The sequence below is a fragment of the Hippocampus bargibanti genome, linkage group LG18, assembly GCF_051943395.1.
Source record: "Hippocampus bargibanti isolate YZ-2025 linkage group LG18, ASM5194339v1, whole genome shotgun sequence".
Classification (NCBI taxonomy): Eukaryota; Metazoa; Chordata; class Actinopteri; order Syngnathiformes; family Syngnathidae; genus Hippocampus; species Hippocampus bargibanti.
Genome location: NC_142751.1, coordinates 12215142 through 12243041, shown reverse-complemented (window position 1 = coordinate 12243041; position 27900 = coordinate 12215142). Strand labels below are relative to the sequence as shown.

Below are 27900 nucleotides of genomic sequence, written 5' to 3'. Positions count from 1 at the left end.
GCCATTCTTTTCTTTCCTAACTGACATCAGAAAAATGTTTTATAGCATCTAAAATACCCAAAACACGCAGGATGATATTTTTAGTCAAATGCAAAACAATAAAAATGAGTTAGTGTCCGAGCCTCAATCAGATTTATATTCAATATCTGGACCATTTTATCCCCATGCAGATGACAGGCATACTCGAGCCTATCCCAGCTGACTTCAGGCAGTCGATTAGTTTCCAAGTCCACCTTAAAGTGTCAGGGTTGTGGGTTTGATTCCAGGCCGCGGCCTATACAACATACTGGCGCCATATTGGCAAATCGCAAATAATTGTTCAAAAGAGTCATAATAGTATAATAATATAGTTTAATTCAGACTGGTGTGCTAATGCTGTTACTAGTCCACATACACACAAAAAGAATGCTGTCTTGAATCCAAATATTTAATAGGTACATATTAAGTATTATAACATGTATAAAACATGATGCATTAGAACTCCTCCTCAGACTGGCGAATGTGCTCATCAAATAAAAACGATTAAAATGGAAGGGAAGCAACTCAAAATCTTAATAAGAAACCTGACAGATTTGAAGTCTTTGAGAAATCAAATGTAACTTTTAAATTCTTGAGTAGGGTGCAATAATTATTTTTTTTAAGTACGTAAAAGTAAATAAAACCACTGCACTGAAGCCAAGCGTCCACAAGACGTCTAACAAGGATTTTTAGCACTGTAAGTTCACGTACAGAAGGGAGTCACTGCAGGAAGGAAGCCATTTAGTCAGCCACAAACAAAACAAATTATTAATGCACATCACAGTTTGCCTTGAAAAGACAATTTATACTTGCATGTTATGAAACAACAACAACAGCGACGACAACAACAACAAAAAACCTGAATGATTGAACAGAAGCGAGGACGATGACCGAACAAACACGACAAGCCCACCGAGGAAACATGACTGGAAAACGTGTCACGTGACCATAAAGGAGTTGAGAATTTGAAATCCTGCCAACCGTCAACATTTGAATGCACCATAACAGAGTATGGGGGTGTCACACACCCATCAAAGACACACTAATTGTATGTAACAAAGCTGCAATCAATGGGCCACGTTACCTCAAACTTTTAAAGTGAGTGTACAACAGGCGTTTCATCCAAGAAGCAAAAACGTGCTATGATGAAAGCCAATTAAAAACGGGTTTGCCTGATCAAATTTACCAAGTGACGATATGCTCAAAGACACGTGACATGAGTACACCTCAAACAAGCATCCCGTCAAGTGAAACGGGACACAATCGACACTTAGAAAATGGGACGAGTTATCCCAAATAAGTTTCAACAACGCATCAAATGAGACTATACGATATGGTTGTGAAATGCTTTACTATGTCCTCAAAGACACATTAGTGTGTGGATGGTACAAATAAATGCGGGTTGGCAGATCAATGACACATACCAAGTTTCGTCAAACGGTGGCTTAGGTTTGACTATACGCCTCCCGAAAGCCGATTCCACGTACTCTTGGTCGTCGAATACTACAGTAATGTAGTTGTAGGGGCAAGGGTCACCAAGGAGAATCAAAGATGTTTATCATCATCAAAGTGCGTGGATGGTACAAATAAATGCAAGTTGGCAGATCAATGACACATACCAAATTTCGTCAAACGGTGGCTTACGTTTGACTATACGCCTCCCGAAAGCCGATTCCACGTACTCTTGGTAGTCGAATACTACACTAATGTAGTTGTAGGGGCAAGGGTCACCAAGGCGGATTCCAGGAATGTTCTACATAGAACATAGTTAACTTTGTCTTATGTTGTAACGTCTCAATCTATTTTTTTTAATCGTTTTTTTCTTTTTATTTGACTCTTTTTCAAATAACGAATATTGACTGTTTAAATCAGCCTGGCAAAAACAATAACAATACCAAACTGGTTGGTGACCCCTCTTGCAGACTATCAAAGTGTGTATGTGTGTACTATACGTGTATGTGTGTATATTTGTGCGGCGGGCTCGTGTGTACGTGCGTTCAAGTGCTTGGTTTGAAATCTCAGTCTGGTGAGGTTTTGCGGAGAAAAACGGATGAGGTCGGAAGCTACTGAGGTGCTTTGTGTGCTCAATGATTGTAGACATGAAATGGCTGTGTGATGCACTATACATGTGCCCATTGGGGGTAAAGGGGGATGGGGTGCAATGCATCCCTTAAAGTGGAGCTTTCAACAGTATATGTACACTTACGTGTGTGTGTGTGTGTGTGTGTGTGTGTGTGTGTGTGTGTGTGTGTGTGTGTGTGTGTGTGTGTGTGTGTGCCTTTGGGTTTGAAGCGTCGTGGTTCTCATCGGCCCTTCGTGTAGCCAGGAAAGAACTGGTCCAGCAGAAGCTGTAGAGTCTTGTTTTGCGTCATGACGTAATCCTTACCCAGGTCGTGACGGCAAGCGGGACAGGTGTACACCTCCGCCCGGAAGGAGCGCTGGAGGCACATCTAAGCACGCAGAGGAAAAAGTACCGTAATTTCCGGTGTGTAAGGCGCACACAAAAGCCTTGATTTTTTTTTTTTTTTTTTTGGTCAAAAGATGACTTTGCGCCTTATACGCAGGTGCGCCTTATATGTGAAGTCATATTGAGCCACGACAGGTCTCGCAACTACTAACAGCAGGGGTGTCAAAGTTATTTTTTTGCCGCGGGCCACATTGTAGTTATGGTTTCCTCTCGAGGGCCGTTATGAATTTGGGGAAGCCATTAGAATGTTTAAATCCCTTCAAATATTACATATAGAGCACACAGCAAATTAATGAATAACTCGTTTTCAAATCTGAAGTCAAGAATAATGACTTTTATTGTGGTTGACATCCAAAAATATGAAATTTTGGCTCAGATTTTAGCAATCATCATGGAATTTAACAAGTTTGATTTGCTTTCGCGGGCCGCAAAAATGATGTGGCGGGCCGGATTTGGCCCGCGGGCCTTGACTTTGACACCAGTAACTTACAGCAACCACGATTCCTGTAGAAGAAGTAGTGCGTACCCTCAGCTTTTACTGTAGTGCCTTATAACGTGGTATGCCTTAGATTTGGAAAACTGATATATTTATACATTCTTCTTCTTTTCCTTTTGGCTTTTCCCTTCAGGGTTCGCCACAGCGAATCAGTGATCTCCATCTTCAGACGTTTGATTGAATTGATTGATTGAAACATTTTCCATAATAATAATAATACATTTCATTTTTAAGCGCCTTTCAAAACTCTCAAGGTCACTTTACAGTCACAGGATCGGTTTTTCTGCGGGTGAGCAGCGGCAGCCACATGCGCCAGTGTTCACTCAACCCGGAAGTAACTCAAATAGATAGAAAGCTAGCTATCTAGCTAACAGATAGCTAATAGATAGCCAGCTAGACATCTAGCTAGCCATCTTATATGGAAAAAGATTGAAAATACACCATTCAATGGGGGTGCGCCTTATACATCGAAAAATACGGTAGTCCCTTTCTACATGCGTTGTTTTTTAATTAACTCATTCACTGCCAGAAATATACAAAAATATGTCCACTCCAGTGCCAGGGCTTTTGTCATTTTCACTCAAATTCCAGGATGCACAAAATATTGAGTTTTAGGACTATATAAACATTCAATGCAACGTAAAAAAAAAATTTTGACTATCTTCTTTCATCAGAAAAAAAGTTAATTCCTAATTTATATGGGTCTGGAGTAATATGAGGTGCAAGTGGGGGCAGCTGTACAAAAGGAAAATGCTGCCCCCTTGTAGAAGGGAAAAACAGTGCAAGATTTCTGACCAGCGCTTTATCGACAATGGTAGTGAAATTCGTGAATGAGTTAATGGGATAGATACAGTAAAGTCTCGTTATATCGCTATTCAAGGGAGTCCGAAAAAATATCGATATAACCGGGACTATCGATATATCAGACCCTGTTTGCATGTAATTTTTCTCCGTGCGTGCATAGAAATAGTATCGATATAACCGGGACTATCGATATATCCGATATCGATATAACGAGACTTTACTGTAACAGGAATATTAACCCCCCCCCCCCCCTTAAAGTGTTGTACAGTACATATAACGTTTTTGGAGGGCAACATTATTGTTTTACCTTGCACACGTTGTGCGAGCAGACGGTGGTGATGGGCTGGAACGCCAACTCCTGGCAGCAAATGCACATGAAGATCTGCTCCATCTTACGCAGGAAGTTCTCCAAAGCACAAAAGTAAACATACGTTAACATTTTTTGGGGATTTAAATAGTACTGTATCCCACATGATATTTGCATATTCCATGGTGTGTGATATAGGACATACTGGCCCCTCCGCGAGGTGTCCCAGGGCCTCGTCCCACAGCTTCTTGTTGGCCGCATCCTCTCCGATCAACTTTTGCTGCTGCTCCGACAGAACAAATGCCGCCTCCACCTTGGGGCGCTTGGAAGGAGGCTCGGACGCTGGTGACGAATCTGGAAATAGTAAATAATACGCACACACTAATGTTATTTTATTTTTTTGACTCAGGAGGTATTGCTCAAGTAACAGTCCGATAGAGAACTTTGGAAAAATCCACACCTCAGTTCATTAGATGCAATCATAATTCATATCAAGTGTCCTTGAAAGTTTTGAAAGGTGCTTATAAATCTCCTCTTCTTTTCCTTTCGGCTTTTCCCTTCAAGGGGTCGCCACAGCATCAGTGTCCTCCATCTTTAGAGGTTTGATGCGCATGTTTGTAAATGAAATGTATTATTATTATTATTATTATTATTATTATGTCCTGTTTTGTGATTGTAAAGTGTCCTTACGAGCTTTAAAAGGCGTTTATAAAAAATGTATTATTATTATTATTATTATTATTATTATTATTTTTTTAATCGCACCCAATCAACCCCTTGTTGTTCACCTGTCACGCCAACAGAGGGCGCCAATAGTCTACACTTAACTTCAGTATTTTCTCCAATAATGGGCTCAAAATGGGGGCGGGGGTTGCAGAGACAAATAAACAAATAAATCCCGTTACCCTCGATTATTCCGTAACTTTCTCGTTTCTTTCGGTAATTTCGGCATTTGATCAAGCCATGGCATCAAAGTTACTCTGTTCTGCTGCAACGATAAACCCTTTTCTCAAATAGACAACTTCAACATTTTGTCGCGGCTCGGAATTGAAGCGGATTTATGTGGGACAGGAAATGTGAAACAATCTCTTTTCGCCAATGGATGCTACAGCTTTGTGATTGCTTTCAACATTTAGCTTGCAGCAGACGGGCACATTTCACCACTTCCTTTCCTTTCCTCTTCCTTTACTCACTTTGCTGCGGTGAAATGTAAATTTCTCCACTGCGAAATTAATATAGGATAATTCGATCCAAATCCATGCCAAATTATGAATACAGTAAAGTCTCGTTATATCGATATCGGATATATCGATAGTCCCGGTTATATCGATACTATTTCTATGCACGCACGGAGAAAATTACATGCAAACAGGGTCGGATATATCGATAGTCCCGGTTATATCGATATTTTTTCGGACTCCCTTGAATATCGATATAACGAGACTTTACTGTATTTCCTGAAATAATGCCCAGCTAATAGATGGTTGGTGGGTACGTCATCGCTACGAAAAACAAACACTTCCCTTAAATAGATGCTTCGTTTTATCCCCTCTGGAAAACGCCATTATTCATCTGAATCGGTTCACCTGTCACATTAGCACAAATAGCTCGCGTTTGTCTCTGCGGAGGTGTAAAGACAAATAAACAGCATCCTTTGGTTCCACAGGAAAAAAAAAACATTTTCTTTATCTTTTCATTAATGCATACCTTACTTGTGTATTTTCTCCCAAAAAATGGCCTCAGAGAGTCTTTGTGGGTGTGCAACATTCCATAAAATTAAATGAAATTGCTTGTTCAATTGCCTTTTTTTTCCTTTTAATTAGGACAAATGCAATGAAGCAATCATAGTTCATCGACACTATTGAAAGTGATAATGAATGACTATATAGAGCTGCCTGACATCTCTGAAGTTCAGTAAAAAAAATCAAAATACAGTGAGACCTCAACATACAAACACCTTAACTTACAAACTTTCGTCTTACAAACGTGAAATTTATGAAAATTAAACCTTATAATAAGCACTATTTTCATAATACACACCCACCACGGCTGGCGGAGTGGTCTTCGGCGGAAGCACACGACCGAACAGCACCAACAGTCCTTATGGAAGGTGACTCTCCTTCCATAAGCCATCAACGACCATCAAAAAGGTAAATAAAACTTTATTTTCCAGCAGTTTATTTCTTTAATTACAGTCCTCATGCAATTCCCTTTGACCTTCGACCTCCAACACCATTCCATCAAGCCATAAATGCCCATCACAAATGTAAATAAAGTGACTTTATGATACAATGCAGTGTATTTCTTTCATTGCAATACAATAGCACATTTATTATACATAGAATAAGGTATGTTGTGTGTAGTTTTAAGGCTTATTTAGTTGAAAAGTATATTTTATGGAACCCCGGGAACGGATTATTCCCATTTTAATGGTTTCCTATGGGAATTTTTTTTTTGAGATCCACACTTTTCGCCTTACACACTCTGTCTGGGAACCAATTAAGTTCGTAAGTTGAGGTCTCACTGTATGATAATAAAATTAAATGGGGGAAGGAAATTAGACAAATATTGACTAAAAATAATTACCCACGAACAAGCGAACACCACCACCCACCTGAGTCTTTGCTGGTTGTCTGATTGCCGTTACTCTGCGGCCTTTCCTCCTCATCTTCCTCCACGGCGGCCATGAGGCGCTCAAATTCTTCATCCTCCTCTTCCTCTATCTTGAGCTGTTTCCGTGGCCGGCCTCTCCCCCGCCCTCTCCCGGAGCGGTGCTTGCCCCGACCGCCGCGACCGGGCCGGGCGATGGCCTCCTTCTTTGTCTTATTCGCCATAACTGCCTGGTAGCCTGGTGGGTACTGCGCGGACAGAAACCCACACATGGCAAATGGTGGGAAGTAACAGGGCGGAGCAACGTGAAGGAAACAATTATTTCATGCTGCCTCACCTGGATCAATAGACCCAATTTCTTAATTATATCCAATCCTTCGGGTGTCCAGGGTGCTGGTTCTTGATCATCTCGTCTCAGCAGGTATCTCCACACCAGATAGCCGCACTTGCCGATTTCTGGCCAATATTTCACAACCTAAAACAAAAGGTAACAGCATTTAGCTAGGGTTGTTAGTGGAGTACAGATGCTCCCCAACTTACGAACGGTTGTTCGTAAGGTGAATTCGTTTGTAAGTTGATTCGGTGCTACAGTACATTTTGGATGGAATGTATGTTTAAGGCTTATATAAGTATGTTTAAGGCCTGAATAAGTAACCTGTATTGGTTTGTACTGAAAAATAAACATGTCATAAAATATATGCTCTATAAAGATATGTAAATGTCTACCTGGCTATCTAGGTAGCTATATAGCTGGCTACCTAGCTAGCTATCTATTTGCTATCTCGCCGGCTACCAAGCTAGTTTTATACTTGCTATCTACCAGCTATCTGTCAGCTATCTCGCTAGCTATATATTAGTTATCTATTAGCTAGCTAGCTAACTTTCTATCTATTTGAATTATCCTGGGTTGAGTGAATGCTGGCACATGTGGTTGCCGCTGCTCACCCACAGCAAAACTTATCCTGAGACTGTAAAGTGACTTTAAGAGTTTTGAAAGGCACTTATGAATGAAATTTATTATTATTATTATTATTATTATTATTATTATATTATTATTATTATTATTATTATTATTATTATTATTATTATTATTATTACTATTGTTGTTAATGTTATTGTTATTTTTTATTACATGTACAACTGGAGAGAATACTACATGTGTTACTACAAAAATGTTCGTATTTAAAAATGTTCGCAAGGAGGGGATCGGCTATATTTTCCACTTTAGCGGTTAATCTCTGGGTAAGCAAACAAGCATAAGTGCAAGTAAATTCAAAATGTGCTGTAAAATTGGACACTTCCTTCACCTTGTAGATACCGTCGTAGCGGTTTCCTTCCTCGGGGGCGTATTTGCTGATGCGGCGGCCTTTGGAGCTGCGTACCACTCTCACCGGTTTCCCGGCCCGCCAGTTCCGGGACTCTGCTCCAACTTTGTCATTTAGTGGGGCGTCACAGTTCAGCGCCAAGGCTCTGCAGGTATACCATATCTATCACGTATACATGTGACTGTATGGAAAATGGAATTGACAGAAAGGTGCGATGATCCGGTACTTCTGTAATGTGAGGTTGGCCTTTTCGTGTTTATTATGTTTATCAAAGTCATTATAAGTTCTTTGCATATACAGTAAAGTCTTGTTATATCGATATTCTGGGGAGTTGGAAAAATTATCGATATAACCGGACTATCGATATATCCGATCCTGCGGCATGTAAATTTACTCCTTGCGTTCATAGAAATAGTATCGTAATAAGCAGTACTATCGATATAACTGATATCGATATAACGAGACTTTACTGTATTAGCATATTTGACAATAAAGCTGACTTTGACTTAACCACTATACCACCGCGTCGCCTGTAATAAGGGAAATAATGAATACACTAAACCACAGGTGTCAAAGTCAAGGCCCGTGGGTCAAATCCGGCCCGCCACATCATTTTTTTCGGCCCGCGAAAGCAAATCAAACTTGTTAAATTCCATGATGATTGCTAAAATCTGAGCCAAAATGTCATATTTTTGGATGTCAACCACAATAAAAGTCATTATTCTTGACTTCAGATTTGAAAACGAGTTATTCATTAATTTGCTGTGTGCTCTATATGTAATATTTGAAGGGATTTAAACAATCTAATGGCTTCCCCAAATTCATAACGGCCCTCGAGAGGAAACCATAACTACAATGTGGCCCGCGGCAAAAAATGACTTTGACACCCCTGAACTAAACCATTACCTGTTCATGTGAGTTAACGTCTGGTCAAACGAATGTTCTCCAATTCGTTTATTACCGGAGAGATCACGGCCTCCACTTCCTGTGTATGTAAACTCATCCCCCCGGTCCTAAACAAAGTCACATATGTAGTATTACATAAGAAAGTCAACCTAAAAAAGTAAATCCAGCATTGTGACCTACTACTTCATCCTCAAAGCCGCCCGCCAGCACCAGCGAGTAGGAGCCGTCGTTACTGCGACCGTGGATGCCGCCGACGTGCGGTCTGTGAACCCCCGCTTCGCTTACCTGAGAGGACAAAAATAAGACAAAGGGGCGTAAAAATTAAACGCGTTGTCCGCGGTTTACACCGCGCAACAAGATGGCAGCCAACCTGGACTCGGAATTTCCATGTGGTGCCGACAGGAACGCCGGGAATGGGTCCATAATGGTTAGAGGGAACAATCGTGCACTCCTTAGTACGTCCCACACAGGCCATGCCCTGAAAAGAATATCAAAATGTCACAGACAATATAAAAATTAGCTGGACAAAACTATGGAGACACATTTATTGATCAATACCCTGATTCGTCCATTCATTTTTTTAAGACCTACAATATCCATCAATGACATTACTTGATATGGTTTTATCATGTGTATATTTTGACAGTATATTTTCAGAAAGTTTAGATTAAAATAGCTGCAAACCGTTTTGCAACACGGAGGGGAAAAATTGCTTTATTGAGAGCGTAGCAAGTACAGTGTAATGCTAATACAATTGTTTCTTTCTAAATCTAAAGGAATTTAGAATTCAGGAGAATACTTATGGCCGTTAAATGCGCCAAACATAACACACACACACACACGGAAGATGGGCTGTTTTAAATTAGCCCACAGACAGAGAACGTTCCACAGAAGAAACGAGGTATTTTTCCTGTGACAAGTCCAGGAAAATGTCTCGGTCACGCTCAGTCGCATTGTTCTCGTAACCAGAGAAGGTAAAAAAAAAAAAAAAAAAAAATGGCGGAAAATAAAGGATCAGAGATCTGCCATGATTATTCACATTAAGTACAGTGATACCTTGGCTTACGAACTTAATTGGTTCCCATACAGAGTGTATAAGGCGAAAGGTGTGTATCCCAAACATTAATTGCCCATAGGAAACCATTAAAATGAGAATAATCCATTCCCAGGTGCCCATAAAACATAATTTTCTACTTTCTAATTTTCTAAGCCTTAAAACTACACAAAATATACCTTATTTTATGTATAATAAAGGTGTTATTGTATTATAATTAAAGAAATAAACTGTAGTGTATAATAAAGTGGTTTTATTGACCTTTGTTGATCATTAATTTTAATGATCATTAATGTTGATCATTTGTTGATTTGTCGATCGTCCATGGCTTGATGGAATAGAGTGGCCGGTTTCATCAGCATTAAACACTTGATGAGGAACGTAGCCTTCTTATTTCACCATCTTGAGGAATGATCCCTTGTTGGTGCTTTCTCTGCGATAATTTTACCTAGTTCCTCATCAATTGTGTTCTGTTTAGCTTTTTGATCAAGTGTACAGATGTCTTGTGCGGGTTATTTGTGGAGCCTGATTGATGGGATATTTTAACCTTGCAGTCTACACTCTGCCTTTGAATTATCAAAGTTGAAATGAGTCCAAATTACATTGTTTTCTATCCATTTTCTCACTCTCTCTCTGTCGTCTGCTTGTCTCTTTAATGTTTAACCCCTCCCCCCATCACTGCTGCGTTCTTGACGAATCACAAAAACAGTCAACTGCCATTTCCTTGTGAGAGAACGGGCTCGTTAGCGAACGACACATCACTCATTGTGGGCTCCATGTGTATCCCAAAAACGAGTTCATCTGCCAGGGTAAAATTTTCATAAATTTAACGTTCGTAAACCGAAAAGTTCGTAAGCCAAGGCGTTCGTAAACCGAGGTGTCACTGTATATAAATAATAAAAATGTGTAAAGTAAATGTGTTTTATGGGTCTTGAGTGAAACACTGAGCAGCACCCATTGAGAAGAAAATTGACACCAATTTCACATAATTACGCCCATCTTCAATTTGCCTTTTTGTGATTTTACACTCACCTTGCCCCAATCCCGTTGACTCTCGGTGGTGGCCGATGGCATTTTGGCCTTCTTTTTACTCGCTTTGAGCTTTTCCCCGGCTTTGACCACTTCGCTGGTGTCATTTTTACAAGTGGGACAGTACCTGGCGGCGACACATGGGAAGAGGTTACATTTCTGATGTTAGCTTGTGGCAGTTACAAAACAGGGAGAGGGATATAAAAAGAAACATAGCGGGTGGGTTTTTTCCTGCCTTTGCAACAGCAAACCCATACGCTGGTTTGGCTGTCAAGACACAAGGGATTAGCTCACGGAATAAACCCTTTTTATTATTTTTTTATTTTGACACATGTCTATCAAGGATGTATAGAATCTCACCAGTCCTCATCGTCTGGGATGGTAGCCAATGGCGGATTGAGGCAGTAGATGTGGAAGGCCATATTGCATTCATCGCAGAGCAGCTGCATGTGAGCGTCCTGCTTGCCGCCGCACACACAACACGAGCAGAAGCGACACTCGGCATCCGGGTCGGCTTTACAGTGTTTGCATTCCGGCCCGCTCTTTCCTAAAACCGACAAGAGGGATGGCAAAACATGGAGTCTATTGGTGAGCTAAGTTCCTTCAATAATTAGAGGCAGGTGTGTTTAATTGATTTTGGACGCCAGTGATTCAATGACTATAAAATCAAAACCTCTACGAGATCATTTTTCATGGCAAAATCTTGAAATTGGCCGCGATTTAGCATCATAAACAACATAAGGGTGTTTCTTTCTGTTGAGGGTTCAGTTAGGGAGATTTTTCAAAATGGCTGCATCAAAACAAAATGGCCGACTGGAGACTTTTTTATAATAATAATAATAATAATAATAATAATAATAATAATACATTTAATTTATAAGCGCCTTTAAAAAATCTCAACGACACTACAGTCACAGGATATTTTTTTCTGTGGGTGAGCAGCGGCAGCCACACCCGCCAGCGTTCACTCAACCCGAAAGTAACATCTATCTATCTATCTATCTATCTATCTATCTATCTATCTATCTATCTATCTATCTATCTATCTATCTATCTATCTATCTATCTATCTATCTATCTATCTATCTATCTATCTATCTATCCATCTATCTATCTATCTTTATATATAATTTTCATTTTTTATTGAACAACAGTATCAAAATACTATTGAAATACAATAAAATGCATATTAACTATGAACAATTGTAGTCTTCTGTGCCATTTTTACACAAGGATGAACTTACTGAGATCAGACACATTTTGGCTCGTTGAATTTCTTATTGGTTAGTAAGATTGTAAGGTAACTAGTCCGGCTGGACTAGTTACCTTACAATGTTAAGTATATATGCAGCCCTGAGGTAGATTTTCCAAAATGGCTACCTCAAAACAAAATGGCCAACTGGAGACTTTTTTATAATAATAATAATAATAATAATAATAATAATAATAATAATAATAATAATAATAATAATAATAATTATTATTATAATACTACTACTACTACTACTACTACTACTACTACTACTACTACTACTAATAATAATAATAATAATAATAATAATACATTTAATTTATAAGCGCCTTTAAAAAATCTCAACGACACTACAGTCACAGGATATTTTTCTCTGTGGGTGAGCAGCGGCAGCCACACCCGCCAGCGTTCACTCAACCCAAAAGTAACATCTATCTATCTATCTATCTATCTATCTATCTATCTATCTATCTATCTATCTATCTATCTATCTATCTATCTATCTATCTATCTATCTATCTATATTTATATATAATTCTCATTTTTTATTGAACAACAGTATTAAAATACTATTGAAATACAATAAAATGCATATTAACTATGAACAATTGTAGTCTTCTGTGCCATTTTTACACACGGATGAACTTACTGAGATCAGACACATTTTGGCTCGTTGAATTTCTTATTGGTTAGTAAGATTGTAAGGTAACTAGTCCGGCTGGACTAGTTACCTTACAATGTTAAGTATATATGCAGCCCTGAGGTAGATTTTCCAAAATGGCTACCTCAAAACAAAATGGCCAACTGGAGACTTTTTTTATGCAGCCCTCAGGTAGTTTTTCCAAAATGGCTACCTCAAAACAAAATGGTTGACTGGAGACTTTTTTACGCAGCCCTTTATGGTGGACATGTCCACTCCATTTTGACCAGTGTATTTGAAATGGAGTGATAGATTTTTACCTGTTCTTTTACAAATATAATAATAAATCATATTTTTTTTGCAAGAAGCTCGTTGAAACATCATACTTTTAAATTGTCCATCTGCAGCTGATAGTGCCTGAGCTCCTGGTTTCTCCACCTGGTAGATTTCATCCAAAAAGTGAACTTTACAATCCCCGATCACGTCACCGGGACCCCTGGAAGTCAGTATGACACATAACACAATGAGGGGAGAAACATGAAGGAGCTGAAGAAGGCGTGAGCTTCGAGACCCTCACCCAAGGAGAATCTTGGCCCTGAGCTCCTTGTTGGTGCGGGAGGCCTGATTGAGGGTTTGAATTTCCGCGTCGAACCAGAAACCCCTCTCCTCCGGCGTTTCCATGTTATAGTTGACAAATACATGCATGCCCACCATGAGCTGGTCCCATTGCAGCAGGGTCCGGGCTCGTGGCCGAACATCTACCGCTCGCATCTCCACCAGACCATTCTCGGGGTAGCTGGCATAAGACGAGAAGGCCACATCAGTGTTGCTTGGAATCAACATGGTCAGCTTCACGTTCAAATTCGTGCATGAGTCCTTTGAGACTTTTTTGTACTATGATCCAAACACACCCGTTTGCAGTTTCTATCCCTCATAATTAACACGACAAGCCAAGATTCACGCTCTAATCTTTATCTTCAACTCAAAAGCTGTGCTGTTCCCCAAAAAAAAAAACGCTGCTACGTTGTCATCAGATGACGGCTGTTCAGTTATTTCAAGTATATTTTTTATGACATGTTGCGTTGTGTACAAGCTTGAATTTCCCCAACACAATTATTATAATAATTATTAATATTTGGCAAGTTTATTGCTGTACAATTTCAGTTCCTCGTTCTGTCACTCAATCAGATGCATTGGGGAAAAAAAAACATGACTGTTGCATCATGGGACTGGCGCTATCTTATTTCCATTTTTTTTTTTCAATTAAAAACATAAAAATGAACAAAATCTGCTGAACATAGAAAGAACTTTAAAGGACAACCGACGCCTCCGGACAAGTTGTGTCCATAATTTGTAAAATCACTTCAAATGTCTTCCACTGAGCGTATTTTACAAAGATTCCACCGCATTTAGCTATATTTTTCAATTTAAGACTCGCGCTGAATATTCAGGAAGTCTTATTTTCGCGTTGATGATTTTCGATTGCTTATTGAAAATGGAAACCGCATATGATACACAGATTCAAATGACGTCGGCAACCAAAAGCGTAATTGGGAAACATTCGACGCAGTCGCTTCGACGCTTACAAGAATACGTACGCCGTTAGCCGTGCCGAGGCGGCCATGTCGTAACGGCGACACGTTCACAGCAATTACAGACAAAAGCCGAAAGAGTGGCGGGGGGAAAAAAAGTAATGCTCCAGAGAACGCTGGGTAACCATGGAAACGGCGGCTTGTAGAATTAATTTGACAGGAAAAAAAAGATGGGGGTACGCGCCAGATACGAGTCTAATTTGTGGGACGCCATTTCTGATGCATGCGTGTATTTTTGTAGCCGTGCATTTGCGTTCTACTAATGGGAGGGAACCCAATTGCCCGCCGCAACATCTTGCATGACATATTGTATGCCACAGAAGAGGCATATAAGCTCATTATCGCGCTAGAAGGTACAGCGAGGAGACTACGAACTGTAGATCGCGTTTCGTTTTCCCAAATAATAACCTATCGTTTCATGAATGGTTAAAAAAAAATAAAAAATCCTAAAAAAATACCTTCTTCAAATAATTGGTTGCCGCCAGCGTTCCGGTCATTAAAACTAAATGAAGATTGAATTTAGGAAAGGGAATGTGGGTTGATACAATTATGCTTCCTTTTGCTAATAAAATTCTCTTACATGCAGAAGCGCAAGAAGTAAACAAACGCTAGACAGGGGAAAACATTCTAACTCCACACAGGATGGCTAACTCATTCACTGCCAGACGAGCAAAAATGTGTCCAATCCAGTGCCAGGGTTTTTGTGATTGTCACTTGAATTCCAAGACCCATAGAATATTGAGGACTACATAAACATTCAATAGGGCGTTAGAAAATGTAGACTCTCATTCATCAGAAAGGAGAGTAAATTCCTAAATTCTAAGGGTCTGGAGTTATATGAGCTTGAAATGAAGGCGGCTAAATTCCAGGACCCACTGAATTTTGAGTTTTAGGACTACATAAACATTCAATACAGCGTTAGAAAACGTAGACTCTCTTTCATCAGAAAAAAATCGTTAATTCCTAAATTATGAGGGTTTGGAGTTATATGAGCTTGAAATGAAGGCGGCTAAATTCCAGGACCCACTGAATTTTGAGTTTTAGGACTACATAAACATTCAATACAGCGTTAGAAAACGTAGACTCTCTTTCATCAGAAAAAAATCGTTAATTCCTAAATTATGAGGGTTTGGAGTTATATGAGCTTGAAATGAAGGCGGCTAAATTCCAGGACCCACTGAATTTTGAGTTTTAGGACTACATAAACATTCAATACAGCGTTAGAAAACATAGACTCTCTTTCATCAGAAAAAAATCGTTAATTCCTAAATTATAAGGGTTTGGAGTTATATGAGCTTGAAATGAAGGTGGCTAAATTCCAGGACCCACTGAATTTTGAGTTGTAGGACTACATAAACATTCAATACAGCGTTAGAAAACGTAGACTCTCTTTCATCAGAAAAAAATCGTTAATTCCTAAATTATGAGGGTTTGGAGTTATATGAGCTTGAAATGAGGACGGCAGTCCAAAATACAATGCAATACATACATATTGGTTTATATAGCGCTTTAACAACAGCTGGATGGAACAAAGCGCTAACAGGGGAAATTCTGCCCCCTGGTGCAAGGGAAAAAAACATTGCCAGATGCCATGGACAGCGCTTTATCGGCACCCAAGCATGAAAAAAAATAATTCGGGAATGGCGCTCTACGTCATATTTTCAATTCCCCAATATATTTGTGAATGGCAGTGAATGAGTTAATAGATAACAGACCCCTCTAATAGACACCTAGCCCATCTCCAGTTAAGTAAACAAAGACCATTGGACAGCATTTCCCAGCATGATAAAACAGCACTTACTCCTCGTATTTAATGTGATAGACGACATCCTCGTCAGTGATGTCCGTCTGCGATGTGGATGCGCCGTTGCTCTCTGAGTTTAACGCATTGACGTTCTTCCTGACATTGTCCGTGCTTTGGCCCGTGCTGAGTGGCTGCTGCTGCCCCATCTCGCTTTCCAGCTTTCCGTTAGTCCTTTTCGGTGGTCGGCCCACCTTGTTTTTGACGAGTCCTTTGGTGGCTCGGGTCACATTCTCCACGCAGGCCTCGAACCAGGCGCCCACGGTCACATCCCGACAGTCTACCAGCTCGTTAATCTGGCGGGGGGAGGAGGTGAAAGGGTAGCCATTAGGCTGGTCACAGAAACAATGTTTTCTGTTTTTTTTTTTTAGTTCATGTTGACAACAAAAATACAGTAAAGTCTCGTTATATCGATATTCAAGGGAGTCCGAAAAAATATCGATATAACCGGGACTATCGATATATCCGACCCTGTTTGCATGTAATTTTCTCCGTGCGTGCATAGAAATAGTATCGATATAACCGGGACTATCGATATATCCGATATTGATATAACGAGACTTTACTGTATAATGAATTACAGGAAGAACATTTGATTGTGTGACGGTTCTTTGTCTTTACAACAGGAAAAAAAGAAGATAATTGAAGACCTAAAAATAAAAGCCACTGCCTGTAAATAAATTGTCACGGTTTGCAAGGTGGTGATGGCAGTTGTGGATCCCAAAAAGCAGGCAGGAGGGAGCAGCAGGTTGTATTGGAGAAATTGTATTAAAATAAAGTCAACAGGAACAAAATCTACTCAGAAAAATACAAAGGATCAAAAGAAAAAACAAGAGTAAAAGTCTGCCAAGATGAAACAAACACATGCACAGCATACAATGCATACACAATGCATACAAATCATACAATGACCCGACACCGAATGGTCGTGCCGGGAGTCCTTTTGACTGCCACTGATTAGAATGACCAGCACCTGCGAGGCTGCAGGCAGGGCTGACAGCCTTGCATGCTGTGCCTTCATTTGTGCTGTATGTCATGCATATTAGCATATTGGACAAAAAAAGCTGACTTGATAAGGCGCTAAAGTAGAGGCTAGGGTTACACATTACTTCTACAAGGGGAAATTGAGTCGTTGGTGACTGATAGTAGTTGAGACACCTGTTGTGGCTCAATATGAGTTCACATATAAGGCGCACCTGCATATAAGGCGCAGTGTCATCTTTTCAAGTAAAGAAAGGCTTTTGGGTGCGCCTTATACACCGGAAAATTTGCTAATTCCCAGTTGGTTTCAGATCGACAAGGTCCGAGACTTACTTTGTACTTCCCAATTCCCGGGTCCACCAGTGTGTTCTTGCTGGATGTCGGGAGTTGGGTGTCGCGCGTCGGACTCGAGGGCTTGAACCCATTTTTGGTGCTGGCTGAGTTATTGAGGGCAATGGCCTTGTCTGGCTTGGGCTCATTGGCAGTCTTGGCCGCGTCACTGCAGTCATTGTCTTTATCGCTGGAAGTTTCCATTGCGGCGGGGGAGATGGTAGCGGGGCAGTGGGGGCTTTCAGCCCGAGGGACATTGGAGGCCGTGGCGGCGGCCGAAGTGCACGTCGTACTGTGGGGGTCCTTAGTCACGGGGCTATCCGAGGGGTCTGTCTTGGAGCGAATCAACAGCTGGACAATGTCATTGAGACCCACGTTGTAGTCAAACAGCGTCTGGCCATCTTCCATCTGGTGAAAAAACACAAAAATGGATGACTGAGATACAACGTAAACAAACAGTTACTGTCGGCTTGCTCGATTCAAACGTCCACAGAGAAAAGCAAATGGTGGAAATCGCAGGCTTCCTACATTCATGATCAATCACAAAGGCAACACCTGAGCAACCAGAAACATCTTTAGGGATGTCGAAATACCTTTGCTCACTAGTAAACTGGATGCAGTTTACCGCTGAAACAAACAAATTGAAAAATATTAACAGCACCAATGCGAATCTGTCGCTGCTTAGAATTGAAGCGGATTTACAGTACATGGGACAGGAGATTTGAGAACCTCTCCTATCGTCAATGGATGCTACAGCTTTGTGTTTGCTTTCAACATTTGGCTTGTAGCAGACGTGCACATTCCACCATGCCGTCCTTAATCCACTGGTGAAAATGACGCTTTGATCCTCTCCTTTTTCATCTACAACTGCTTCATACAACAAAGAGCGTGCAAAATAAAAATCGCAGTCTTTAATAGTCCCACAATGGGGAAATTTGCAAAAAAAGTGCTCTCCCCGTCGGGGAATCGAACCCCGGTCTCCCGCGTGACAGGCGGGGATACTCACCACTATACTAACGAGGAGTTGAAAAGGAAGAATTACTTAAATTTAATGACTGTCAGTTTTTGTGTTGTGCCACATTTGGTATTTAGCTTTTGTTGTTGTTTTGACTTCAAGATGGCGTCCCGAGAGTGTCTGCCTCTACAGCAAGTACTATATTTTGTTTTTGTATTGCTTTCTTTCATTTCCTTACTTTCATCACTTTATCAGAATCAGAATCATCTTTATTGCCAAGTATGTAGAACACACAAGGAATTTGTTTCCGGTAGAACACGCTGCACTAGTATCGTCGTCAAAAAAACTGCTAAGTGGCACTATACAGTTCCATTTTGGCTACGGTTATTAATGTGAAATCGAAATGTATCAACTGCGAGACTAATAAAGGCTAATTCAATCCAATCTTCCAATAGTGGTGTTGACAGTCTCTTCGTCAATGGATGCTACAGCTTCGTGTTTGCTTTCAATTTATTTAGCTTGTAACATCATGGGGAAATGCGCATTTCACCATGATGTCCCTGATCTACTGGTGAAAAGGACGCTTTTATCCATTACTCTTTCATTTGGAACTGCTACATACAAATAAAGAGGGTGCAAAATAAAAATCAGAAAGCCTTTTATAGTCCCACAATGGGGAAATTTGCAAAAAAAGTGCTCTCCCCGTCGGGGAATCAAACCCCGGTCTCCCGCGTGACAGGCGGGGATACTCACCACTATACTAACGAGGAGTTGGAAAAGGTGAAGTACTTTTTTTGTGTCGTGTCACATTGTTATTAAGTTTTTGTTGTTGTTTTGACTTCAAGATGGCATCGCGAGAGTGTCTGCCTCTACAGCAGCTCCTGTATTTTTTTTTTTACTTCTTTCTTTCCTTTCCTCTTACTTTGATCACTTTGCTGCTGTGAAATGTTCATGTCTCCACTGCAAGACTAATAAAACCTCATCCAATCCAATCCAATAGCCCACCGCTGTCACACCAAAACAGCAAGCAGCCATGTCAGGGACGAAGAAGGTCCACGGCTACGTTCAAAGCTTTCAATAAGCAAACGGGCAGCATAGCGGAAGAAGTATTACAATCATCTAGTGGTCCATATTGCTTTCTAGCCATACTGATTACAAACATACGCATGTTTACAAAATCAAAGTAAAAACATGCGGAACCGTGCTTTTTTTTTTTAAATCGAAATTTTTATGAGGCGCAAAACAGGGTTTCCATGACGACCAAACGGGAACATTCCCGATCACCTACCCCAACCCCCTCAACATCCCTCATTCACGTGAACCCGAATGTGGAAATAATCTAAAATACCATCAATATTCCACCAATTTTTGCAGACTTTGCAGAACGCGCTTCACTAAATTGACTCGCATACACAAGCCACCATAACTAATTACACGCGTCAGACATTCATCTCCAGGTTCATTGTGTGCCGCCGAGCAGAGCATGGCCGCCGCCGCGCCTCCAGGAAGAGACGATTTGAAGGCGTAACGAGTCGTTGGTGGGCGAGTGTGGTAGGGTACATCTCTCCCCCATTTATCTTTAGTTTTAATTGTCTGGCAAAATGTAGAACAAAACGGCAACGGTGAAAACCGTGCAGCCACGTGACTTCATTGTCTTCATTTTAGGTCAGCGTTTAACCTTCACCGGATGACCGCATTGGAAACACGGGTTCGGTTTTCAGACTAAAAAAAAAAACGCAGCGGAATTGCATATGTCGCATTAAAACCGAATTGTATCGAGGCGGCTCTCACCCTCTGGCAACTTTATTACCATCACGGCGCAAAAGGCACCCTGGCTGTGGCAGCCCAGTTTTTCCATGACAGCCGACAACACAAAGAAACCCATCGCGCAGAGAAAGGGACGTTTCGTATGAATCCGTCCGTCCAGATTCATCCTCAATACCAATGACATGACCATGATCCGAGCACGGGTACAGTCTATTCCTGGTCATAAATAATGCAGTCGAATATAAACACACATTTGCCTCTGGTATACTCATTTTATGACTCAGTGAAATGTCACGTGGTGTTCCACTTAAGGATGTCTGATCCGAACAAAGCTTTGGATACACCGGAGACACCTCCAAGAGCTCCACTGGCTCCCGGTCAAATATAGAATCAACTTGAACATTCTTCTTTGTACAACTTAAATACAGAATCAACTTTAAAATTCGTCTTTATACATTTAAAGCTATCCAGAACCTTGCCCCCCCCCTTACCTATCTGACCATCTTCAAATTTCTATTCCCTCTCGTTCCCTCAGATCCTCTTCCTCCCTCCACCTCTGTGTTTCATCAATTCGTGAATGGCAGTGAATGAGTTAACTGCGAAAATAAATCCATGTAGCCCACTTGTCCAATTCCACCATGACGTCCCTGATCCACTGCTGAAAAGGATGCTTTGATGCTCTCCTCTTTCATCTAGAACTGTTTCATGTCACAAAGAGCGTACAGCAAGTGATGAAGAATGAATGAAAGACTCTCTGTGTCTTTGTGTTATCATATTATTGATTATTTAGTTAATCTTGTTTTTTTTTATACTTCAAAATGGCGCCGCGAGATTGGCTGCCTTTCCAGCAGCGTCTGTATTTTGTTCTTCTTTCTTTCCTTTCCTCTTCTTTACCTAACTTTACTGCTGTGTTACTTCCGGGTAGCGCGAATGGCTGCCGCTGCTCACCCGCACAAAGAAAAAGAAAAAAAAAAGTTCTTATCCCGTGACTGTAAAGTGTCCTTGAGATGTTTTGAAAGGCGCTTACAAATTCAATGTATTATTATTATTATTATTATTATTATTATTATTATTATTATTATTATTATTATTATTATAAAACAAAAGGCAATTGGACACTGTGTAAAATCGACTTTTGTGTGTTTAAAGTGCCTAAATAATTTGGTCAGGCAAAAAGCCAAACAATGGAAAGCCAATCACCGGGAAGTATTCAATAGAACAAGAAAACAATCACCAGCTCTGTTGATTACCTTACATCTGTGATAAAAAAATTAATAACTTTTCCATTTTTTTTTTTACATGAATCTTTTAATATCACTGCCTGGAACTATTTAAATACAATACAAATAAAGAAAAAACAAGCCAGGTCGCGATTAAGAGACTTAAAAGCGAGTGAGGAGAAAGACTGGAGTGTTATTTTTCCTAAACGATGAAACAGCTTCCCCCCCACAGCATTGGCAGCTATCCGAACCGATTTTCGCCTTCGCCCTCCACCCACAACCCGTCTCGGCGAAGAGCTGAACAAAATAGGTCACATTTCCAAAAAAAACAATGACACAGGCCGTGGGGCGTGTCAGCCATTCGCTAAATTTACGCTAAAGGCCTTTTAGCCCTGAAGGACTGGTTTAACAGTTCAGGATACAGGAAATTGAATAGTTCTTAAACAGAGATTTACCTGAATAAGAATATATAGTCAGCAATATAAGCAACATTTTCAGTGAACATCTTCATATTTTTTTAACTGTGATTCATTGGGAAAGTAAGCTAACCGCTAAGCTATCCATCGCGCTAGCTACCTACTTAGTGAGCTATTTATTTGCTATCTATTAATGATCTAGCCAGCTAGCTAGCTAGCTATGTACCTAACTATCTATTAGCTAGCTTTCTATCTACAGTGAGACCTCAACTTACAAACGCCTTATCTTTCAAACTTTTCGTCTTACAAACGTCAAATTTCTGAAAATTAAACCTTACAATAAGCACTATTTTCATAATACACACCCACCACGGCTAGCGAAGTGATCTTCGGCGGAAGCACATGACCGAACAGCACCAGAGGTTAAGTTCCCAACAGTCCTTATGGAAGGTGACTCTCCTTCCATAAGCCATCAACGACCATCAAAAAGGTAAATAAAACTTTATTTTACAGCACAGTCTATTTCTTTAATTACAGTCCTCATGTAATGTGCCTCTCTTTCCAAACAGCAATTCCCTCTGACCTTCGACCTCCAACGCCATTCCATCAAGCCATCAATGACCATCACAAATGTAAATAAAGTGACTTTATGATACAATGCAGTGTATTTCTTTCATTACAATACAATAGCACATTTATTATACATAGAATAAGGTATGTTGTGTGTAGTTTTAAGGCTTATTTAGTTGAAAAGTATATATTATGAAAAGCCGGGAGCGGATTATCCTCATTTTAATGGTTTCCTATGGGAAACTTTTTTTGAGATACACACTTTTCACCTTACACACTCTGTCTGGGAACCAATTAAGTTTGTAAGTTGAGGTCTCACTGTACAATGTTTTCAACGACAGTAACGCTTATAAATGGAGGGCGACTAGTGCAAAGGAAAACATTGTATTTCGACATGTGAAGTAAAAAAAAACAGGGAACCGTGTGCAAAGATTCCTGATTCCTGTCTTAGTCTAGTGACCATCTATGAAGCGTACGGGTACAAACACGCTTGGCTGCGTCAAAACTGCCCAAAGAGGAGCCATCGAAAACCTCCACGCGTGTGCAATAATCAAAAGTTGAAGCCTTAACTAGGTCACCGCGACAGTGTGAGCACATATGTACGCGCTGCATTTGTGCGTTAAGCTTTTCCGACGAGTCGACAATATGCGACGGCCCGAACTGGTAACGCATAAAACATGTTGAACCATTTAATAAACAAACCGACTTTCTTTTTTTTTTGGTTTTCTTGACTGAAAGGCTGAGTGGAAGCGAGCGGAGGCATAAGGTAACATGGCCGCGTGGACAACAGAAGGGGTGTGCGCGTGGTCACAAAATGGCCGCAAAGTGAAACGCAAGTTACCACGGCAAATGAAACACAAACGGCGATGGCGTCGAGACCCTCGTGGTGGTGGTGGTGGTGGGGGGCTGCGGTGAGCTGGAACGTGAATGCGTGTCTGTGTTGGTGTGTGCGTGCGATGGCGGGTGGTAAACAAGACGCCATTTTGAAAAAGGAATTAAGACGGAGCTTTTCCCGTGCGCGGGAGGGCACGAGCTTGTGTTGGACTGGGTGTCGCTGGCTCATTCCATGCATTGCTGGGCGCTCGGAAATCCCCGAATCAAGCCTCGCTGCTCATTTTCGAGCTAGACGGAGGAGGAAGCGCGGGATTTTGCGGTTGCGCAGACCTCGCCGTTGCCAGCATAGCCAGCACAGCCCCCCCCCCCCTCTAACCCTAAAACTGCTTTGTGACATAACCCAGCTAATAATTAAACTATGAATCAACCACATGTCTTTTAACAACATCAAATTGACGCAATTTTCAGGCTCTCGGTTCGACATTCATGGAACAGGTGAGGGATCGCAACCTCATCCAAATAACAAACATTATACAAACACACAAATTAGAACAGGCTTGTCGTTGTACTATGATTTATGAGTACCCCCCCGGGCCTTCAGGTTTTTGTGTCGCCAGTCACAATTTTCTGGGACAATTACAAGACGATGACAAAGATCTCTTTTAAATTGGAGAGGAAAACAGTCTAACCAAATGAATCTCCTTGCCCTCACTTGAACATAGTTCGATAAACAGCTGATTGGATTTTAAGAAGCATTTAGTTTCCTGTATTAGCTCATTCATTGCCAGATGTGCAAAAATGTGTCCAATCCAGTGCCAGGGTTTTTGTCATTGTCACTTGAATTCCAGGACTCACAGAATATAGCGTTTTAGGACTACACAAACAGAAACATTAGACTTTCTTTCATCAGAAAAAAAAAGAGTTAATTCCTAATTTATATGGGTCTGGAGTTATCTGAGCTTGAAATGGGGGCAGCTGTACAAAATACAATACATACATATTGATTTATGTTACATGCAGAAGCGCAAGAAGTAAACAAACGCGAGACAGGGGGAAACATGCTAACTCCACACAGGATGGCTAACTCATTCACTGCCAAACGTGCAAAAATGTGTCCAATCCGGTGCCAGGGTTTTTGTCATTTTCACTTGAATTCCAAGACCCACTGAATATTGAGTTTTAGGGCTACATAAACATTCAATACAGCGTTAGAAACCTTAGACTCTCTTCTTTTATTAGAAAAGAAATAGTTAATGTCTAAGTTATATGGGTCTGGAGTTACATGAGCTTGAAATGGGGCCGGATGTACAAAATACTTTACAATACAGACATATTGATTTACATAGTGCTTTAACAAGAGCTGACGTTGGAACAAAGCGCTAACATGGAAAAAAGGGAAATGCTGCCCCTTGTGGAAAAGAAAAAAAAAAACAATGACATAGGCCATGGCCAGCGCTTTATCGGCACCTAAGCATGAAAAAACAAAGCCTGAACAAATTCAGGAATGGCGCTTTACCTCATATTTTCTATTCCGGAATACATTTGTGAATGGCAGTGAATGGCAGTGAAGAAATGAGGCCTTTTCCCGAATTGAGACTTTTCCCATTGAATAACAACTTCGGCCTGTAACATGTCATTGTTTTCAAAATATTTTTTTTCTGCAAACGCAATATTTGATTCTGCTTCCATATTTGGAATAGATAAATGGGAAGTCTGCTCTTAAGTTTCGTGGCGGAAATATGAGAACATTTACTATTTTTGAGAGACTGAAATTTTCAATGAAATGAAATATGTATGAATGATGCAAAGTACTCATTGATTCATTTGATATGGAATTAGCTATTGAGTCATTACCCAATCATAACACCTCCAAAATCACCAAGCATACACAACGAAGCTTCAAAAATCGTGACAAACGATAACACCGTATCAAGCGGCGCCTCCTCCATTTGCCCTCCTGAATGCGTGAGAGCATACGACGCTGAAAATGGATGCTATCTGGCAACCGCACCAGTTAGTTTACGAGCTAACAGGCCCAAGCCCGGCAATAATAACTAAGTAACTTCCTTTTGCACCGGATAACCATTGATGCGAACAAAGGCGTTCAAGTAAGCGGGAGGAGGGGCGGACTAATGACACCAAAGTGCATCGCTGGGCGCCATTTTAGCCACGTGCCTCCCCCAACCCCTCAAAAAAAATCTGCAAATGGTAAGAAACAGTTTCAATGTATTCCTCTGCAATTGAGGACTACTTCTATTTGTATCCAGTGTGCATTTTACGACACCTGGCAGTGCACTCGTAAAATCTTGACAGATCTAAAGAACTGTCATAAAGTAGCTGATGAACCCCGTCATAGTAAACGTATTTTTTTGTTCATTATGTTCAGTCCAAACAAAAGTGAGAGCAAAGTCATTAAAAAAAATATACTTGCAGAATTGGTTACGTTGTAAACACAAAATACACAGCGTGCTACTTTCTGCCCGACACAAAATAAAACCATTTAAATTAACGAAATGCATGACTTAACCACATTGAGGTTCATCAAATCGGACTCCACATAAGATGTAGCTTGGGAGGGCGCTGTATACGTTTCAATAAATGATAATTGATTGAAAAAAATAATAAAGACATAAAGATAAGGGGTCGCCATGTGTCCCCCAATGGAACCAATTGTGCTATTATGTTGTTCTCAATTTTATTTTTACAAAAACCTTCCAGTTGAATGTCATTGTCGACTCTTTCTATTCAATCTATCATGGAGCGCAACATGTCATAATTTATTTTGAACCAATACAAGTATTTACTCTTAAAAAGTACCGATACCTCAAAAAGTATTGCTATATACAATTTAATTTAACACAATGACAAAAAAAAACTGTAAACAAAGACCTCTCTTTCTGACAGACATCATATTTTGCCGATTTTACAGTATCGGTGGCAGGTATTGACAGCTTCAATTTGTGCCTGATACATTCAAATAAGATACTGTACTTGGTCTTGACCCTTCGTTTGGAATCTGAACTTTCTTGATCTGAAAAACACATTGGCTCAGTACTTCATTTTGTTTTACTCAAGTATATGTTCTTGTATTTCAAGTCAAGTATCTGTACTTGTATTTAAAGTCAAGTATCTGTACTTGTACAAGGAATGCATACTCTTGCTTCCTGTTTTTATCATATGGATATAAAGTGTCAAGGACTTTAATTGATGCTAACGTGCAAACAGCATTGGTGAAGTAGTTGGGTGCTCTCCTTCCGCTCTCTCCCACTCTACCGCGTCAATGTAAACAAACATGTACACGGCGCGTGTTGTGGGTGCAGGGGGGGCTCCCAAAACAACTTGACATGACCGTGAGGACCACTCTTTGACAATGGAGAGTGGGAATAAGAGGGGGGGGGGGTCTTGCGCAATAGCTATTGGCGAATTCCTATCAAAACAGGAAGCCACGGAGTGTCACTTGTTTTTCGCTACATAGACATATATACAAAAAAAGAGACGAGTGTTGCGTGGTTACGGTTGCCTACCTGCTTGCCCCGGTAAAAGAGGCGCTGTTGCTGCGGGTTTACGTTGAAGATATCCCGAATTTTTACACGGAGGGTCTCAATTTTGGTCAGCCTGGACAAATCGTCCACGGTTCGGGTCTCCTTCCCGTCTATGGTGCGGACCTGAATCCACATCGTCGCGCCACCCCTGTTTAAAAACGTCTCGACTAAAATGCGCGTTTTGGGTGTTTGACTGGGGAATTGTTGGTTTCCTAATAAGGGGCGCGGTGGTTCAGACGAAAGCAATTGGTGTCTCCATCGCGGTTTTTTCGCCGCAGAGGCCAAAAAACGTCGGTCGGGGGACTATGTGTGCTGTGGCTCGTGCGGATGGTGTTTCACATGAGGTCGCAGCGCCAAGCAAATCTCGCGAGATCTCGACCACGAGACTTTCCACTCTGTTGTTAAAGGCGCCGTTCACAACAACAAAATTCACCAGTTTGGTAGAAAGTACCTGGAATACATACAGTACTTGAGTTAAACACTATGTGTTAATGGAAACTAATTACGCTCAAATCACCTTATCGATTTTTAATTTTGGATGAATGTGTTCAACACAACATTTTTAATGTATGCACTTTCACAATAAAATCATACAATCGTACACAATCGTAAATCACTGTGATTTTTCTCACTCAGCATTCATTGCAGCCTGCTCCTACCGGAAGAGGGATTCGACCATATACGGCCCTTAACGTTTCTCAAAATTTCCCCATTTATTTTTCCCTTGGCCTCCTTGGGTTTAAGGTCAGGGGGTATCATTAATATTTGTCAACTGTGAGCACGTGAAGCCATTTTAGACTGTTTGTGATTAAGGGCTATATATAAATGTGACTTCACCTGACTAACCATTATCAGCTCTCGAAATCGATATGTTTAAAATATGTAGGGTGCACCGCCTTTGTGAGATGACTTCTCTGAAAGCTTAACAGGTGATGCCTGGGTTTCTTGCGACATCTAGCGATAGGAAAGGCTTTTGGTTCGAGT

At 40.7% G+C, this 27900-nt stretch overlaps 1 protein-coding gene and 2 non-coding genes across 4 annotated transcripts; all 3 read right to left on the bottom strand.

The window, feature by feature from the left end:
• Positions 1 to 413: 413 nt before the first annotated feature.
• uhrf2 (ubiquitin like with PHD and ring finger domains 2) lies at positions 414 to 27264 on the bottom strand. Of its 2 annotated transcripts, XM_089021184.1 has the most exons (17): positions 26899 to 27264; positions 17616 to 18020; positions 16302 to 16597; positions 13486 to 13704; positions 13295 to 13404; positions 11377 to 11563; positions 11020 to 11143; positions 9304 to 9411; positions 9114 to 9218; positions 8934 to 9040; positions 8010 to 8172; positions 7040 to 7177; positions 6707 to 6950; positions 4298 to 4446; positions 4093 to 4191; positions 2296 to 2468; positions 414 to 2261 (listed from the first exon to the last, which is right to left on the bottom strand). In XM_089021184.1, the coding sequence occupies exons 1-16, from the start codon at positions 27049 to 27051 to the stop codon at positions 2322 to 2324; spliced, it is 2754 nt and encodes a 917-aa protein (XP_088877310.1). In that variant the 5' UTR covers positions 27052 to 27264; the 3' UTR covers positions 414 to 2261; positions 2296 to 2321. The 2 variants fall into 2 exon arrangements, with proteins under 2 accessions (XP_088877310.1, XP_088877309.1); XM_089021183.1 differs by having other exon boundaries at positions 414 to 2468.
• trnad-guc (transfer RNA aspartic acid (anticodon GUC)) lies at positions 18564 to 18635 on the bottom strand. The gene has a single exon. It is a non-coding gene; the product is annotated as a tRNA-Asp (tRNA).
• trnad-guc (transfer RNA aspartic acid (anticodon GUC)) lies at positions 19266 to 19337 on the bottom strand. Its single transcript has one exon. It is a non-coding gene; the product is annotated as a tRNA-Asp (tRNA).
• Positions 27265 to 27900: the final 636 nt, after the last annotated feature.